Source organism: Hyaena hyaena, unplaced genomic scaffold, assembly GCF_003009895.1.
Source record: "Hyaena hyaena isolate Hyena2069 unplaced genomic scaffold, ASM300989v1 scaffold_580, whole genome shotgun sequence".
NCBI lineage: Eukaryota > Metazoa > Chordata > Mammalia > Carnivora > Hyaenidae > Hyaena > Hyaena hyaena.
This window is the reverse complement of record NW_024081213.1, coordinates 1,233,743-1,252,882: the sequence shown is the minus strand read 5'-3', so window position 1 is coordinate 1,252,882 and position 19,140 is coordinate 1,233,743. Positions and strand designations below refer to the sequence as shown.

At 37.6% G+C, this 19,140-nt stretch overlaps 1 protein-coding gene across 1 annotated transcript in view; it reads left to right on the top strand.

The window, feature by feature from the left end:
• Positions 1-18,845, top strand: part of TSEN15 (tRNA splicing endonuclease subunit 15) — a 28,673-nt gene extending 9,828 nt beyond the window's left edge. The window contains exons 4-5 of the mRNA XM_039256626.1: positions 16,965-17,106; positions 17,619-18,845. Of these exons, the coding sequence (XP_039112557.1) occupies positions 16,965-17,106; positions 17,619-17,639 (163 nt within the window). The 3' untranslated portion in view covers positions 17,640-18,845. The remainder of the gene's footprint in view (positions 1-16,964; positions 17,107-17,618) is intronic.
• The last annotated feature ends 295 nt before the right edge of the window (positions 18,846-19,140 follow it).

Below are 19,140 nucleotides of genomic sequence, written 5' to 3'. Positions count from 1 at the left end.
TAAAATAAAACCAGATACAGAAAACTATACAATAAAAATGTATACATTGAGTTATATAGCAGACATCTTGAATCCTTGGAACCACCATCAAGCAAAGAAATAGAACTTTTCTCGGCCATCCCTAAACCCCTACCACGTGCTTTGTCCCAAGCATAACCCTCTCCTTCCCACAAAAGTAACTGTTATTTATACTTTTATAGTAATAATTTTCTTGTGTTTCCCTGTAGTTTAGTTGTGCCTGTTTTTTTTTAAAGTCAGTCTTATTGAGGTAAAATTTATATACAGTAAAAATCACTCATTTTAGGGAAAGAGACCTGTTAGTTTTTAACAAGTGTATAGTCACGTAACCAATACACAGTTCCTCCCAGACTCCTCTCGTGTTTCTCTGTCATCAATCCCTATAGTTTTGTCTTTTCCAGAGTGTCCTATCAATAGAATCCTAACCTTTGTGTCCTGCTTCCATCCCTTAGCATAATGCTTTGCAGATTCTTCCGTGCGGTTGCCTATAGTAGTGCGCCCCCACGTGTGGCTGAGCACAGCAGTGCGCCCCCTTGTGTTGCTCAGTAGTGTGCCCCCTTGTGTGGCTGAGCACAGCAGTGCGCCCCCCCCCCCGCCTTTTGCTCAGTAGTGCACCCCTTTGTGTGGCTGAGCTCAGTAGTGCACTCCTTCGTGTGGCTGAGCACAGTAGTGCGCCCCCTCGTGTTGCTCAGTAGTGTGCCCCTTCATGTGACTTAGCTCAGTAGTGTGCTCCCTCGTGATGCTGAGCTCAGTAGTGCGCCCCCTCGTGTTGCTGAGCACAGTAGTGCGTCCCTTTGTGTGGTGCTCAGTAGTGTGCCCCCTTGTGTGGCTGAGCACAGCAGTGCGCCCCCCCCCGCCTTTTGCTCAGTAGTGCACCCCTTTGTGTGGCTGAGCTCAGTAGTGCACTCCTTCGTGTGGCTGAGCACAGTAGTGCGCCCCCTCGTGTTGCTCAGTAGTGTGCCCCTTCATGTGACTTAGCTCAGTAGTGTGCTCCCTCGTGATGCTGAGCTCAGTAGTGCGCCCCCTCGTGTTGCTGAGCACAGTAGTGCGTCCCTTTGTGTGGCTGAGCATAGCAGTGTGCCCTCGTGTTGCTCAGTAGTGCGCCCCTTCATGTTGCTGAGCTCAGCAGTGCGCCCCCTGGTGTTGCTAAGCTCAGTAGTGTGCTCCCTCGTGTTGCTGAGCTTAGTAGTGCACTCCTTTGTGTGGCTGAGCTCAGTAGTGTGCCCCCTCATGTTGCACAGCAGTGTGCCCCTTCATGTGGCTGAGCTCAGTAGTGTGTCCCCTCGTGTTGCTCAGCTTAGTAGTGTGCCCCCTCATGTTGCTCAGCAGTGTGCCCCTTCGTGTGGCTGAGCTCAGTCATGTGCCCCCTCGTGTTGCTCAGCAGTGCACCCCTTGGTGTGGCTGAGCACACCAGTGTGCCCCCTCGTGTTGCTCAGTAGTATTCCATTATGTGGATGCACCACAGTTTGTTTATCCAGTCACCAGTTGTTGGACATTTGGATTGTTTCCAGTTTTTGGCTTTTATGGATGAAAACACTGCCACAATCTCATATGGGTCTTTGTGTAGACATATATTTTCAGTTCTTTGGAGTTAGGCATTGAATTACTAACTAGTTCGTATGGTAAATATATTTTTAACTTTATGAGAAGCTGTCAAACTGTGTTCCAAAGTGACTGTGTTCTTTTCTGTACCCACCAGCAAAGTATAAAAGTTCCAGTTGACTGATCATTTTTGGATGATCAGTTTATTTAATTCTAGCCACTCACTTAACTAGTGATATCTCATTGTGGCTTTAAATTTGTATTTCCCTGATGAGTAATGATGCTAAGCATCTTTTCATGTACATATTTGCCACCCGGGCCTCTTCTTTGTCAAGTATCAACTCAAATCTGTTGTTTAAATTTTAAAGGTTGTATTGTGTTCTTCATAAATTATAAGAGTTCTGTATGTGTTCTAAATGCAATTCCTTTATCAAGTGTTTTTTTTTTTTGAAAATATTTTCTTTTAGTCTATGAATTTTCTTAATTTCTCTAGAGGAATGGAAGGTTTTAATTTTGATTGATGTTCAATTCAACCTTTTTTTTTTCTTTTAAAGGTTGTAGTTTTGGGGTTCTGTGTAAGCAATGTGTGCTTATTAATGCACAGTCATAAAATTTTCAACTGTTTTCTTTTTGGAATTTTACAGTTTTAGTTTTTACTTTTAGGTCTGTGATTAATTTTGAGTTGAATTTTATTTGTGTTATGAGCTAAGAGTCAAGATTCTTTTTTCTTTTCTTGTTTTTGCAAATGCTTGTCCAGTTATTCCAGTGTAATTTAATTACTGGGACACTTGTGTTGAAACTCACTTGAGCATTTGTGTGCATCCCTTTCTGGACTCTCTAGTCTGTGCTTTTGCTCTGTGTGTCTGTCCTTATGTCAGTGACACACTGTCCTGATTACTGTAGCTTTATAGGAAGACTTGAAATCAGGTAAAGTCTTCCAACTTTGTTCATACTAGTCCTTTTATTTTCCATATAAAATTTAAAATCAACCATATCTTTGCAAATAAATTTGTAGAGTTGTGTCTCAAGAATTTTGCCCACTAAATTTTTTGTTATATCTTATAAATCTCCATTAATCTGTAGTGGAGATTGGCAAATTTTTGCATAAAGCTCTGGATAGCAGAGGCTTTTAGTTTCACAGACTCTTTTGTCTCTGTCACAAGTCCTCAGCTCTGCCATGTTAGTGCAAAAGCAGCCATGGACAATACATAAACAAATGGGTGTGGCTGTGTTCTTATAACTTTATTTACAAAACAAAGAAGGAAGTCCAGATTTGGCTCACAGACTGTAGCTTAGTAACCCCCGATGTATGGGTTCTGCCTCTATCCCTTTCTTTTCTTAACAATTTTCCTGTTGAAGACCCTGGGCGGTTGGACCTTTGTACTTTCCCATAGTCTGGGTTTGCCGATTGCTCACTCATGGTGCATTGCAACGCGTTTCCTTGTCCTCTGTGTTTGCTGCAAATTGGCAGCTGCAGCCAGCGGGTTGATAGATTTAATCTGATCACATTAGTAAGACAGTAGAGCTGGTGGTCTGTTCCATCATCAGTAGGCATATAATGTCTGGTTACCTCTCTTTGTGTGATCTTAGTAACTATCGATACTTAGTACTTAGCTTTTACTGTTGCTTTTAACCTTTGTTTTTATTGTTGTTCTGACTCAGAATTCCAGTTCGCTTTTGTTGGACTGCTGCATAGATATATAGTATTAGTATTATAGGCTTGGGTCCTGTATTGTTCCCAGGACCTTTTGAAGCCGACTTCTCCCTTTGACTTACTCAGGAAAGCATGGTGGAATGTAAATGGATGAGAATGATGATCGATTATAGGGAATTTTCATTTTATATTGAATCAATAACCTACCAACTTTGGTACTTTATTGTGAGAAACAAATTACTTGTCATACACTGCACAATCAACCTGAATACACCCAATTGTAAATCACTATCCTAGACTAGGCTGCTTAGCTGCTTGACGAATGGTACGCGTGCATGCGTGCATGTGTGTATGTATCCGCACTCTGCCTCAGAAACATTAAGTCATGTTGTTATTACTGGGGAATCTGGGTGGTACACAAAGCATGAAAGCCAGAGGAGGTCATAATTTGCTGGAGGTGTAAGCCCCTGCTATTTACAAATGACATATAGCATAGAAGGCATGATAATCTATCTCCTTTATTTACATCCTAAATTTTGGAGTCTGTTGTTTGTAAAACTGGCCCAAACTCTATCATTTCTGTAGGTAACCACAACTTAGTTATACGCGTGACATCTCCGCAGTCATGGCAGTAAACAGTCTTACCGTATCGCTTCAAGTCCCTGCGGTACCCGCCGTGCTCCCTCACCACCGAGTGCAGAGTCGCATGTGTGCTTGCATGGCTCATTCTTTCCATGATTTATTTTTGCGGTACATGTATTTACTGACTCCTTAAAAGGCAATGGTTCTAGTCAATATCTAACGTTTTATCTGTGTGAATTTATAAGAATGCCTAAACAGTTTTTGTATCCATTTCCTAATTGTTTTCCCAGGCTTTGGACATGATTTAATTTGTACAGTTTCTGGCAAGAGCGAATGTGTATTTGAATGAAAGTGAGTAATGCATTACTTTGAGCAAAAGTACACTTTGCAACTGGTGATTTCTGCAAAGCAGTTATACATGATATATGTCCATAGTTAAAACACTTTTGACATATATTTCATGTCTCAGAAGGTCTTGTGTGTAATTGTCCCTTGTGAAAACATCAACTCAATACTAATTGCTTATCTCCAGTGGGAGATTAGAATTGGTAAAGTGCCCGCCTCTGACTATCTAGTGGGAAAATTATGCTGATGGAGTAGGAGGTAGTTTGTGTCTCTTGCAGGGAAGGACACATCTCCTTTTTCTCTCATCTAAAAATACCTCTTAAAGCTAATGTAAAATGCTTTTTAGCTTATGTTTTAAAATACTATATTAAGTTATATATTCAGATGGTATATGCAAATGAAAGTGCTCTATGTTATTTCTTACTAAAGTGAATCTAGGAATCCATGTAGCAAGTTTGGTAAATGACTGCAAATGTTATGAGTACAGTTTCCCCAGACCCAGCAATGGTATAAAATCATATTAATGAATTCATTGAGGTCAAAAAGATCTGATGAATTTAAAGATGAGGTAACCAGAGGGCTCCTAATGAAAGCAGAGACCTTATTTCAGTGCTAGGGTATCAAATGAAGTCAAATTTATATTCAGATAGTTTGATTAGCTTCTCTTTGGCCGCTGATATTTGTTTAATGTCCCCAAATGGGAGAAGTATATTATAACAAGGTTAGGATAATGGTATGACAGGTTTCTGTAGTAGTATTTTAGGTAGCTGTAAATGTGAAAGTATCTTTTTAAAAAATGTTTATTCATTTCTGAGAGAGGCCAAGCACAGGCAGAGGAGGGGCAGAGAGAAAGGGAGACACAGAATCTGAAGCAGGCTCCAGGCTCTGAGCTGTCAGCACAGAGCCGGATGCGGGGCTTGAACTCACGACCAAGGGATCATGACCTAAGCTAAAGTCGGACGCTAAACTGACCGAGCCACCCAGGTGCCCCTACAACATTGTTTTCAAAAGAATACACTCAGCCTTCTTCCTACGTTGAATCAGAAAAGCTGCATTCTTTTTTCTTTGTTAGAATTAATGTAGCTTTAAAATAATTCTGTTTAAAAACTATTAATAGTAATTTTCGCTTTTTAAAGAACATGATTACTTTTAAAATATAAGCTGTTTATGTGTTTTCACAGCAGTAACCCAGATAATACAAATAGACCAGTCGTTTATCTTTAAATATGTTATATCAGTGTTTTTATTGGGAGAAGAAAAAGAGCCCATATTTTAAAACACTGAGATGTGTAAGGAAAAATTAATATTTTATTGTTCTTATACCAAAATAATATATCTTTTAGTTAAAATGTATATAATTATATTTTTATTTAACATTAAATATAATAAGTATAAATATAATTATAGTCTAGAGCAAAGAAGAAGCATGTTTTGGTTTTAGAGGTACATAAAAAGGCAAAATGCAGATTACACCAGTATTCTCTACATTTCCCATTAATTTGTTGGGTGCCTGTTATGTTTTGGACTTAAGGGGTACATAACATCACAGACCTTGCCCTCATAATGCTCACAGTCTAGAGCTGAGACGGACAGGCGTTTATATCCAGTGTGATAGAGGTTAATGAGAAACAGGTACCTGGCACTGAGGCCGACTACAGAGGGAGGAGACCCCACCTCAGGCTGCTGGTGTGGGAGGTGGGGGAGTCTGAGAACGCCTCCTGTAAGACAAGTTGTTTGAAATATGACAGTGTCATATGGAATGGGGATGGGAATGGAAGTAAGTTCCTGACAGAAGTAACATCATGAGCAAGATATTGAATGCCGAGAGCCTGGAAATTCCAAGTCGTTCAGCACGACTGGGTATTAGTAATGGCAGAGGGAGTGCCTGTCTGCACCTGGTGAAAGCCCTAGGACGAGGGTGTGTGTGCATGTGTGTGTGTGTGTGTGTGTGTGTGTGATGTGAGAGAAATGAGGAATGGAAGAATGAGAAAGAAGGGGCAGAAGGAGAGACAGACAGAATATGAGAAAAGTAACCACCCTTCAGGTAAGCAGTAGTAGATCAAGAGGGGCAGAATGGATTAAAGAATCCAAAAGTAAGAGAAAGTTAGAGCAAGGGTTTTGCCACTTTGAGGTCTTTGAGAGACACGGGTATATCCTGAAACAAAGGTGGGGAAATTATTTGAGAATATTAGGAATTATAATGCTTGTTTCCATTCTCTCTGAAGACTCCAATTAAAATACACAAATCTGAAGAGACAGGAAATGCTTGGCTGTTAGTGCAGAGTGTAACTTGGGGATTTGAGGAGGTCAGTAACTCTCCATCACTTGCCATTTCTTCGCCTCCTTTGCTGAACTTTTTTAGGTTTCTAGCCTCTACATGTGAAAATGCTCTAAGGCCTAGATCTCTGAGCTTCTCTCTTCTTCATACTTACTCCCTAGAAAACCTCATCTGGGTCCACAGTTTTAAATATCATCGATATACTGAGGACTCCCAAATTTAGGTCTCCAATTCAACCTCTTCTTGAACCTGAGACCCACATTTGACTGCCTGTTTGATGTCACCACTGTGATCTAAAAGGTACCTGAAATTAAAATGTCCACGAAGAACTCAAGTTGCCACCTAGACGGGTCCTTCTGCAGTTTTCACAAGTCGGCCAAAGGCAACTCTGTTCATTCTGAAGCTCAGGCCAAGACCCTTGGAGTCCTTTTCTGTATAGATGGACTTACAGAACAATTGAGCAGATAGTACAGAGGTTTCCCATATAAGTCCCAGCCCAACATGGTTTTTATTAGTGTTATTTTTAACATCTTGCATGAATGTGGTACATTTGTTATAATTAATGACCCAATATTGATACATTATTTTAACTAAAGCTCATAGTTTACATCAAGGTTCATTCCTTTTATTGAACAGTTCTAAATTCATAGTGCCATGTGTCCACCATCGCATGAATGGTTTCACCACCCTACAAATCCCCTGCGTTCCATGTATTCATCCCCTTTGCCCCTACCTTGAACCCCTGGCAACCCCTGGACTTTGAACTTTCTCTGTAGTTTTGCCTCTTCCAGAATGCTATATCGTTGAAATTATTCAGTATGTAGCCTTTTCATACTGGCTTCTTTCACTTAGCAATAGCATCCTTGCCACCAAGGCACTTTTTGTTTTTTGAGTTTTAGGTATGCTCATAGGTGCATAAGTAGTATCTGGTTTGTTTTTAATTTGCAGTTTCCCAATGACATATGATGTTGAGCATCTTTCATATGTTTATGTGCTACCTGTATATCTGTTTTGGTGAGATGCCTGCTCAGATCTTGTACCCACTTTTTTTATTTGGGCTGGTTGTTTTTCTTTTTGTTGAGTTTTAAGGGTTTATGTATTTTGGATATAAGTCCTTTTATCAAACACATGTTTTGCAAATATTTTCTCCCACTCTGTGGCTTGTTTTGTCATTCTTTTAATGGTATCTTTTGCAGAACAGAAGTTTTTAATTTTAACAGAGCCCAACTAAGTCATTTTTTCCTTTTGTGGATCACACTTTTGGTATTCTAAAAACTCATCACTAGGGGCTCAGTTGGTGTGGTTGGCTTTTAATTTTGGTTCAGGTCATGATCTCATGGTTCGTAAGTTCGAGCCCCACATCAGTCACTGTACTATTAGTGCAGAGCCTGCCTGGGATTCTATCTCCTTCTCTCTCTGTCCCTCCCCTTCTTGCTCTCTGTCTCTCTCTCAAAATAACTAAAAATAAATTTAAAAAAAATTAGAAAAAACTCGTTGCCAAACCCAAGGTCACTTTGATTCTCTCCTATATTGTCTTCTACATACAAGTTTTATGGTTTGGTGTTCTCCATTTAGATCTATGATCATCCTTGAGTTAATTTTGGTGAAAAGTATAAGGAGCATGTCTAGCTTCATTTTCTTTCTATTTAGATTTCCTTTGATTTCTTTCATCAGAGTTTTATAGTTTTCCTTATTAGATCCTGTACATATTTTTGTTAGGTTTATGCTTATTTTATGCAAATATAAATGGTGTTGTCTTTTTAATTTCAAATTATAGTTGTTCATTGCTGGTATATAAAAAAGCACTTGACTTTTCTATATTAACTTTGTATCCTGTAACCTGGCTATAATCTCTTACTAGTTTTAGTCCACCCAGTTTTCATACCCCAAATTAATACATCAACAAATTCTGGCAGTCCTTTCTTAAAAGTATATCCCAAATCTGTCATTTCTTATCACTTTTCTCATCATTTCTCATCGCTGTACTCTATAATTGCAACCTATGAAGTAGTTCTCCTTTATAACACATTTATTGCTACTCAATATATTATATATTTGGTTGTCTTTGATTGTTTCCTATCTTCCTTCCTCCACTAGAAAGTAACATCCATAAAAGCAGGAAGTTTGCTTTTTCTATTGCTGTTGCCCCAGTGTTTTAATTAAGTATTTGTTGAATGAATGAATGAATGAATGAATGAATGAATTCTCAGACTAGTCAGTTCCCGCAGCACAGACTTGCTAAATAATATTGTAAAGAACATAAAGATATGTTACAAGCAACCTTCCCAGAGTTTCCAAAGAAAATTAGAATGTCTGCAAAATCCATCCACTTGCAAGGTTTATCACTGTTTCCCACACTTTACGCTGTACCTGTAATATGCATCTGCAGACAGAGAACACTCACAGGTCTGAAGAGGAATTCTGCCAGTGCTCTGAAGAGCCGCCTTACTTTTTAGTCAAATTCTTTTTCATCTATATCCTCATCACATCTCCCACCAACCACCTTCCAACCCTTCTTTGACTTTAGTGTCTTGAGGAAAGGACTTACATTAATGGGGAACTAAAGAGTTACTAAAAATTATTGAGTTCCTTTTTTTAGGACATTTTATTTTATTTTATTTTTTTATTTTTTTTTAATGCTTTATTTTTTTTATCCTTTTTATTTTATTTTATTTTATTTTATTTTTTTACAAATAGTTTATTGTCAAATTAGTTTCCACATAACACTCAGTGCTCATCCCCACAAGTGCCCTCCTCCATGCCCATCCCTCCTCCCCCCCACATCCATCAGTCCTCAGTTTTTGTCAGCATTCAAGAGTCTCTCATGGTTTGCCTCTCTCCTTTTCCCCCACTATTTCCCCTCTTCTTCTCCCCCTTGTTCCTCCGTCAAGTTCCTCCTAATCCTCCTATACGTGCAAACATATGGTATTTGTAGGACATTTTAAAAGATGTTCTTAGTTATAAGATTTAATCCTGAAGTGCTACATATTTTCTTGAAGGATATTCCATTATTTCCCTATAATCAAAAAATATTTCTTCTCTTCAAAAGTATATACTTCATTACAAATGCATTTAATGACCATTATTTTATTTGAGGCCTGAAGTCTAATAACTGGTAAAATAATTTCTGTCATTTGGTTCCCTGCGTATCAAAATGTGTGTCCTCATGCTACCTCTGCTGGAATCTGTTGCTGGTTGAAACCCCCAATTCCAGCAGGGTCTTTCAACTGACACAGCATTTTTTGCTCTTAGCCGCAAAAACAAAAACAAAAACAAAAAAAATCTTGCAGTTTATTTTAGCAGAATGACTTCCCACTGGGATGAATGGCCACACAGGAACTTAATTATTCAATAATCCAACCTTGGGACTTTAGCTGCCTTGACTTTTTTTTTTTTTTAAACTAGGAAGACATTAGCATGATTCCCAAGGAAGTGGTCTGTTATCCTTGAAACTGTTCATCAAGGTTGAGCCTGTGAATGAATATTCTTTGGTACCTTGAGCAACAATTTAATTTTGTGTTGTTTCACAGTTGCATTATGATGTGTTGTTCCAGTGGATCATAATGAGGCAGATCAAGGAGTAGCTCTTTGATATGGCTACAGTATGTACCAGTTTGGCAACCTTGAAGAAGACAGGATTTCTGCGGATTGAAATTAATAATAAATTTTAAGCCATTATGCATTCCATTTTATTCCATTTGAGTTAAAAGTGTTTTCAACTTGCTTTCCTGTGTACAAATCTTCAGAAATTGCTTAGTCTCTATTATAGAATCATCACAGAAAAATGAATGCTAAGATTTATGGAAGATATTTACATATTTTGGAGGAAGGCCAGTAGCCAGATAATGTTACCTTTGTGTTCACCTCAGACTTTTTCAAGTGAGCTTTGTTAAACTTCAGAATTACTCTGTGTTCAGTATGTTGAGCTTCTCTCTGAAGTTATGGGAAGGAAAACCTCTTGTAAACATCAGCTTCTGTTACTGTTGATCAACAACTTATTACTGATTTCTTTCCTTAGATTTTTTCCTTTGAAATATAATGAACTTGAGACTGGGAACTTATTATGAATACATAGATTTTATTTTTCATATATGGATTTGTATCAAATATGAACTGTAAATAATTTTCTTATCTAAATTATTTTAGATTTGTATAATGAAACATCTCCCCAATATATTTCCAAAGAACTGAGTTTTAAAACGTTTTACATATAGGAAATTTTGTCCTGAGCTTTCTGAATTAAGATTTCAGGCTGTAAGCTTGTTAGAAGTTAAGTGAGATTATAGTATTATAGTGGGGCTTCATGGTTCTCAGCATCTTTACAACTGTGTGTGGTTTTTGAAGTAGAACTTTGGAACCTTTTGTTATATTGTTGCTGTTATACTGAGAAAGTGCAGTCTGTTGACTTAAAGGCAAAGTAACATTTTTAGGAGTTTATTGGTGTCCCATCAAGGAAACAAACAAAAAAAATCTCCAGTAGGGAAAGATGATGGCTTTACTTTAAACCTTTGTTAAAAATAGACCAGAAGAGATTCTGAACAAGAATCTTTGTTAAGTCTTCCCTCCAATGCTTTTATTTTTTTTTTTTAACTTTTTTTTATGTTTTATTTATTTCTAGGAGAGAGAGAGACAGCGTGAGCAGGGGAGGGTCAGAGAGAGAGGGAGCCACAGACCGAAAGAGGCTCCAGGCTCTGAGCTGGCAGTCAGCACAGAGCCCGACGCGGGGCTCGAACCCACGAACCGCGAGATCATGACCTAAGCTAAAGTCGGACGCTTAACCGACTAAGCCACCCAGGCTCCCCTTCCCTCCAATGCTTTTAGTAACAGCAGATAAACTGTTTTATTCTGTTATTTCTGAAAAAACTTACTGGTAGTTTTCCCCCCACACGCATACAAGTAGGATAAACAGAGCTCTGAGATGGGAACTTCCATTTCATTTTTGACAGTGATTTCCCTCAACTCTGAAGACAAAACCCCTTTTACAACTCTGAGCTAGTTTTCCAATGTTAGGTTTCCCACATAGGTGTTTTGAGGAAATTTGAAAATGTGTTGCTGTTTGTATTAAAGAACTCTGGAAACAAATATGAATGAGATGGAAATTTCTATCCTAAAGTGTAGTATATGGGCTAGAATTCCCAGACAGTTCACCTTAGGAAAAAGCCCCACGCATACGTGCACGTGTACATGTATGCACGTATGTTTCTGGCGTAAGCAATACCATATCTTAAGAAATGGAAACTGTGCCTTAAAAATCGCCTTAATAGGCTTTGAGGTTTTTCCTCCCCTTCCATCTGTGTCCCGTCCTGTCATACTCTGCCACTTAAGAATATTTAAAGAGAATTAATTGCTTTGTTTGTATTTTCGTTCCAGTTAGCTAACATGTATTAGTTTCAGGTGTAAATATAGTGATTCAGCACTTCCACACATCTCCCTGTGCTCATCACAAGTGCTCACCTTACTCCCCACCACCTGTTGACCCATCTTCCTCTTCTCCTTCCCTCTCATAACCACCAGTGTGTTCTCTAGAGTTAGGAGTCTGTTTCTAGGGTTTTTTTTTTTTTTTTTAGTCTCTCTCTCTCTGTCTCTCTTTCTCTTTTTTTCTCTTTGCTTGTTTGTTTTGTTTCTTAAATTCCACATATGAGTGAAATCATATGATATTTGCCTTCTCTGACTTATTTCGCTTAGCATTATACTCTCTAGCACCATCCATGTATTTATTGCAGATGGCAAGATGTCATTCTTTTTTATGGCTGAATGTTATTTCATTGTATATATATATACCACATTGTAATTATCTAATCCTCAGTCCGTGGAACATATACTACATTGTATTTATCTAGCTGACAGTCCATGGACACGTCAGCTGCTTCCATGTCTTGGCTACTGTAAATAATGCTATGATAAACATAGTATGATAAACAAAGTGCATGTATCCCTTTGAGTTAGTGTCTTTGTCTTCTTTGGGTAGATACCCACTTGTATGATTGCTAGATCATAAGGTAGTTCTATTTTTAACTTTTTGAAGACCCTCCATACTGTATTCCTCAGTGGCTGCACCAGTTTGCATTCCCAACAACAGTGCACGAGTGTTCCTTTTTCCTCACATCCTTGCTGACACCTGTTGTTTCTTGTGTTATTTCAAGGTACCGGCATGGTCTTGTTCTGGTGGGGGTCCTCTTCCTGTGTCAAAGCCAGCATCATCTCACTGTGTCCTCACATGGTGAAAAGGGCAAGGGATCTTCTAATTCCTTTATGAGGGCTCTACCCTTGTGGCTTGACCTCCCAAGGATCCCACCTCCTAATATCATCAGCTTTGGGTTAGGATTCCCTCATATGAAATCTGGGGGACACATTTAGACTCTAGCAGTGTAGAGGAAATAGCTGAAACATTTCGAGAATTGGTGAAGATCTCTTGGCCCAGAAAAAAAGACCATGCTGGCTCCTTGATCTTTCCAGCCTCCAGAACTGTGAGAAATGAATTTCTGTTCTTTATAAGCTACCTAATGTGTGATTTGTTGTTACAGTAGCTTGAATGGGTTAAGGCATATACCATTCTCTTTCCTTCTGTAATTCCATTTACACATATGTTAAACCGATATTGTACCAAAGGCCTCTGATGTATTTTTTTTTAAATTCTTGTCTCTCTTTGTACTTTAATTTAGTTTCTTGTGACCTGTTTTCAGCTTTACTAAATCCTTTCATTAGCCAAGTGTAGTCTACCATTAAGCCTAGTCGACACTTCAAAAATATATATATATTTTAATTTTAAGATGTCTGTTTCCTTTAGAATTTTCATTATTCTACTTAAATTTTTTTTATCTTACCCTTTTTGTCTGTTTTCCCTCTCAATATTATAATATTTTTATAATGGTTATTTTAAGTCTTTAGCTATTTATTCCAACCACATCTGAGTTTTTCAACAACCTTAGTTTTTCTGAAGGTTGTCTTATATTGACTTTTTGCTCTTGATTTTTAGATACATTTTCTGTTTTAATTTTTTTTTTTTTAAAGTTTTTTAATGTTTATTTTTGTGAGAGAGAATGCGAGCAGGGGAGGGGCAGAGAGAGGAACACAGAATCAGAAGCAGGCTCCAGGCTCTGAGCTGTCAGCACAGAGCCTGACACAGGGCTCGAACTCACGAACTGCGAGATCATGGCCTGAGTTGGACACTTAACCGACTGAACCACCCGGGCACCCCCATTAGACACATTTTCTTGCTTCTTCGCATAGCTTAGAATTGTTCACTATATCTGGACATTGTGTATAAATAAGAGACTGATGTTGACTACTCCATGCCCCAAAGGAGCTTATCCTTTCTGGCAAGTAGAGTCAAGGCCTGATTTAGTCAATGTAGTCAGAAGTCAAGATTAGTCATGGCCGAACTGCAATTTTAGTTATCTCCATTCTCTTCTAGTTTCTCACATCTTGAGAATAGGACCAAATCTCTCTCTTCATGAGGCCTTTGTGATTAGAGCTTGCTTGCTTTTTTCCAGCATGCTGTCCCCTAAATGCAGCATTAGTCCCCTAAAGGAGAATTGGTGAGCTGGAGGGACTGGTGTGTCTACAGATTTCAGTCCACCATGCTAGGTCACATGTGGCTCTTACAGGTATTGATGGCTTCTCTTTGTCACAGTGAGGTTGTTTGCCTGTGACTGGTTTCCTCTTCTAGTCACTGTGCCCACGCTTAGCAATTCCCCTTAGGGATGAAAGTGGCTTATCTCATGTTCTCTACTTACCTGGGAAGGGCTCAGTTCTCATTAAAATGTATCTCCTCTATATTTCTTTGTGTTCACATTTCTTTTATGTCTTCAAATAAAAATGTAATATTTTAAAACAATTCAGGTGTTTTTTCTTTGTTATGGTAAGAATGGCAGTCTTCGAGGTCTTCTGCATTCTAATTAGAAGTGGAATCTCCTCCTACTCTTCCTTTTGAATAAATAGTATTGGAAAAGAATACACCGCCCTGATGGTTGTTTCTTACAGTTTTTGTTTTTAACCTTTTTCATAGTATACAGTAGGGGTCAGCAAACCTTTTCTGAAAGGGCCAAGTAAGAAATACTTAGGCTTTGTGGACAAAGTAGCAAAATTGTAGCTATTATGTAGGTACTTATATGACCATTTAAAATGTACCATTTAAAGACATAGAGGAGCGCCTGGGTGGCTCAGTCGGTTAAGTGTTTGACTTCGGCTCAGGTCATGATCTCATGGTTTGTGAGTTTGAGCCCTGCATCAGGCTCTCTGCTGACAGCTCGGAAGCCTGGAGCCTGCTTCGGATTCTGTGTCTCCCTCTCTCTCTGCCCCTCCCCTGTTCGTGCTCTGTCTCTGTCTCTGTCTCTCTCTCTCTCTCAAAAGTAAATATTAAAGAAAATTTAAAAATATAAATAAAGACATAGAGATCATTCCTAGCTCACAGGCCATGAAAAAACAGATGACTATAGTTGGCCAAGTTCTGGTACAGAGACAAGGGATAAGATAATTAGAATGTTTTGATGGATAAAAAGCAAGCAAATAGCAGATACTTTTAAGAAATTCTAGGGAGTTCTTTGATACACCATCTACCACGATATCTACAGTAGTAATTATCAAAATGATGATTGTGATCTTTCATGACAAGGTAAAGTTTTATTTAGTATAATAGAATTGCATAATAAACTTTAGAAAAGTATCTGTCAGAAATATATTTAGCCATATGAAATCTTTGTTCAAAAGCCTCATTCAATCATTCTGCCCAGGTATTTTACTACAGTATTAGGCATATCGGGCTAATGTTTTTGTCTTTGGCATTGAAAATGGGTACAATCCAGTAGAGAACAGACACTGAGAGGTATAAATACAAGGTAGCAATTACAGTAATGTAGGTTTGCACAAGGTGCTTCCGTAGGGTAAGATACATAACTTTGCCTAGAGGTTATGGGGAAAGGTGACAGGGAAGACTTCAGAGAGGAGCTGATGCCTTGCTAACTCCTGAAAAGGAATTAAGATTTCACCAGGTAGACAGATTTTATATACCCAATAAATGTTGCCTGACAATTATGCTTAACAACTGAAGTATTACCATATTGTTGACTTGACTCGCTCAGGTCATTTTAGAAATGGCTTGACTCTGAGGAAAGAAACTTAGAAATGCATTCTTTCTTTATATCATTACATACCTGTGAACACTTAAATGAGAGGTAGTAGGTAAGCAGGCTTTAGCAACTGTTTTAATAAGCCACTTATCACTGCGTGACATGTCATAAAGTGATTAAGTGATATTTTAGCAATAATAATTTAGTTTCAGCTTTCCAGAAATTTATTGCTGTTTTTAAATCACTAAATTCTCCAGTCTCTACTATGGATTTTTTTTTTAAAGCATTGTAATTATTGTAGTAAGAATGCTTCAAAGCAGTGACTTTTCTTTTTAGATTGTTTATAGATTTAATAACTAATAGGATGAGTGAAGAGTGAGCATAAAATTTTTTCTTAGGGATGGGAATAGAACTTAAGTGGGTAAATTACACTTCTGCTAAAGAGAACAAGAGTTTGGGTTATTTATGTATTCAGTTGTAGCATGTTAATATGCCAGTAAATCTTTTTCCAATTTCTGGAGAATTGGTTAGCTTAATGAAAAAGACAACTGATTATTTTTTATTTGCCTGTTTAAGAAAGCTCCTCCGGAGGTTACATATTACTGAATTATTGAACACAGGCTTTATTGAGTAGGTAATAAGGATTTTTAGTTTGTGGTAAACAAAAGCTAATAGCACTTTGAAGATCTAGATATTCAATTTGTAGATTGTTTTCCATAGCAAGCAAACTGAAATCCTTTATAACATTGATGCTTGATATATAACTTGATAAGAAAAAAGTTTTATTTCTCTCTATATTTTTCTCTTAGCTTCTATTAAGTATCAGAATACATATTGAGAACCATAAAAATATCTATATTCATATATAATAATTCCAATCCTTGGAAAGACCCAATAGAAACAACTTCCTTCATGACAACATCTTTGTTAGTACCCTCCTCCCCATAAAAGGCCTGCAAGAACTTTACAGAAATAGGGTAAATTTTGAGTCAATAGATACTATGTAGCCATTTAAAGGTAGAAATGATAAACACCGTATAGAAACATGGAAATGTTTATTAAAAGCTTTTTTTTTTCTTTAAAGCAAACCTGAATACTACATTGTTCTACCATATGATACCAAGTTGGAAAATTGGACAGTGAATGCCCAGGATCCCTAGGCGATGTGGGCTCACTGAACACTGTTAGTGCCTTATTCTATAGGTTCCAGAATGCAGTAGATTCTCTTATGTATGATGATCAGGAGAGATGGGAAAATACAAAAGGGACTGAAAGATGGCTTTCAGCAGATGACTGATTTGCAGGATTTTCTGTATGAGACGACAACTTTAGATGTCTATATTTGAGCCTTCAGACATTTGCTGAGTCAGCACTGTGGCTATAATGTTATTGACTCCCTCTTCCCCAAGATTTTCCAGGTTTGATCTTATTAATTGAGTGACTCTGAATCCTAAATGTATTGTGGCTTTATTTTCAGGATAAGGGAGATCTTGAAGGCATCTCGAAAATTGCAAGGTGATCCAGATTTGCCAATGTCTTTTACTTTGGCCATAGTGGAGTCCGATTCCACAATAGTCTATTATAAACTTACTGATGGATTTATGCTACCAGACCCTCAGGTCAGTTTTGAGGCAACTATCAGTAAACAGTGAAAAAAGAAGAAAATTATGACATGATTTGAAGTGTGAATCAAGCCATTCAACTTCCTTTGCAATATGAAAGTTCAAGGAAAGAATGACCTGATTTTCACACCTCAGAAAACTGGCTGTTTTGTTTAAAGTAATATGTTCATAGTTTCAGAAAAGTAATTAGATTTATTTACTCTTTGGAGAATTTCATCATTTCCTAGAGTACTTTATAAAGTCATGATGTTATTTGATAATTAAGGTGGAATGTAAAGGCTTATAACAGTTTTACCCAAAAGAACACTTCTTTAGAAAATGTTAAATGAGTTGACATTTTGACAGGAACATCTTAATAAAATAAATATGTAATATATAGTTTCTTTATATACTTTGGTGGTGTAATTAGGATAATTACATTAAATATCTGTCTGATTTTGCTTTTAAACTACCTTCTATATTGGGGAAAAGGTCCATCCTGATCTTTTTCTTTTTTTTTTTTATTGCAGAATATTTCCCTTAGAAGATGACACCTATACTTCCTGATGCTTACTTTGGGATTGGATTTGAGATCCGTCAGCCTGGTTCATCCTTTATCTCAAAGATAGTTAGGGTTGACTTAGCTGGCCCCATTCCATTTTTCTTTTTGAGGAATAAAACTTTCCCAGATAGAATTTTTTTTTTTATTCCTAAGTATAGGGTAGTTGCCCTAGAACTCTTATCTGGATACAGTTTAATGATAGTTATATACAGATTTATGCTTAGGATGTATTCACAGGGGTCAAGCACTTCTGTCCCCCAACTCATAGCTGCCTCACTGTTCATTGCCACCACTGCTTATACATTACTGAGACTGTCAGCTTTTTCTTATTCATCCTACTTAGTGCCTTTTGGCCACTACAACTAGCCTGGAATGGCCTTTCATGGACACCTTGACACCTGGAGAGTTTACTCAGTTTGTTTTTAAATCCCCAGTAGAAAGTAGAAGTTTTCTTTCAGTTGGTATTTGTGTGACAGTTACTGCTGACTTAAGTCAAAAGTAAAAATATGCTCATTCCAACTATAAAATTACATATATGTCTTGATTAATAGGGACCAGAGAAGTGCCACCTATGAGAGTACAGGACCTTGCTGTCCATTCTTATTCTAGCTAGAATATTAGATAGTGAGGGACAGTGTCAGCCTTAAAAACATCTTTGTTAAGTAGACCCAGTTATTTCACTTTTGTTAATACCTCCCAATTATGTTGCCTAGAGTATAACAAATTATATGCACAAAGATATTCTAAGTGGCATTAGTTGTAATAGCACAAATTGTAAACCACTTAAAAGTTTAAGTCAACAAACTTTTTCTGTAAATGGCCAGAAGGGAAATATTTTAGGCTTTGCAAACCATATAGTCTCTCTTAAAACTTCTCAAATTTGCTATTTCTAGTACATAAATAACTATAGCCAAATATAAATAAGTGGGTATGACTCTGTTCCAATAAAACTTTATTTACAAATGCAGAGCCATAGTTTGCCAACCCCTGGTATAGGGAAATAGTCAATAAACAGATGCAGATAGCCAATATATCCAATAAATGGTACATTATATACTCATACAAATTAGTAATGAGTATAATGAAAAACATGAGAAAATATATAATTAATAAAGCAAGATATGAAAGTGTATGAATGGGTAGGATCATGGATGTAAGTAATACACCAAGCATCTAATAAAAGGGTGACAAATTACTAGCTGTACTTTTAATAGGGTGGCAGAGTGATAAATGGATGACTGTGTCTTCTGGTTTTTTTGTATCACTTTTATAATAACTGTTTTAAAATAAAGTACTTTGAGATCTTTATTAGTTATCTGTCATTGCATAAAAATAGTACCACACACTTAGCAACTTACAGCAACACACATTTAATATCTCACAGTTGGGTCCTTGTAAGGCTGCAGTCAGGCCAGTCTCATCTGAGGCTTGACCGGGCCAAGGTCTGCTTCCCTCCTTCCTTCCTTCCTTGTTAGCAGCTTTTGGTTCCC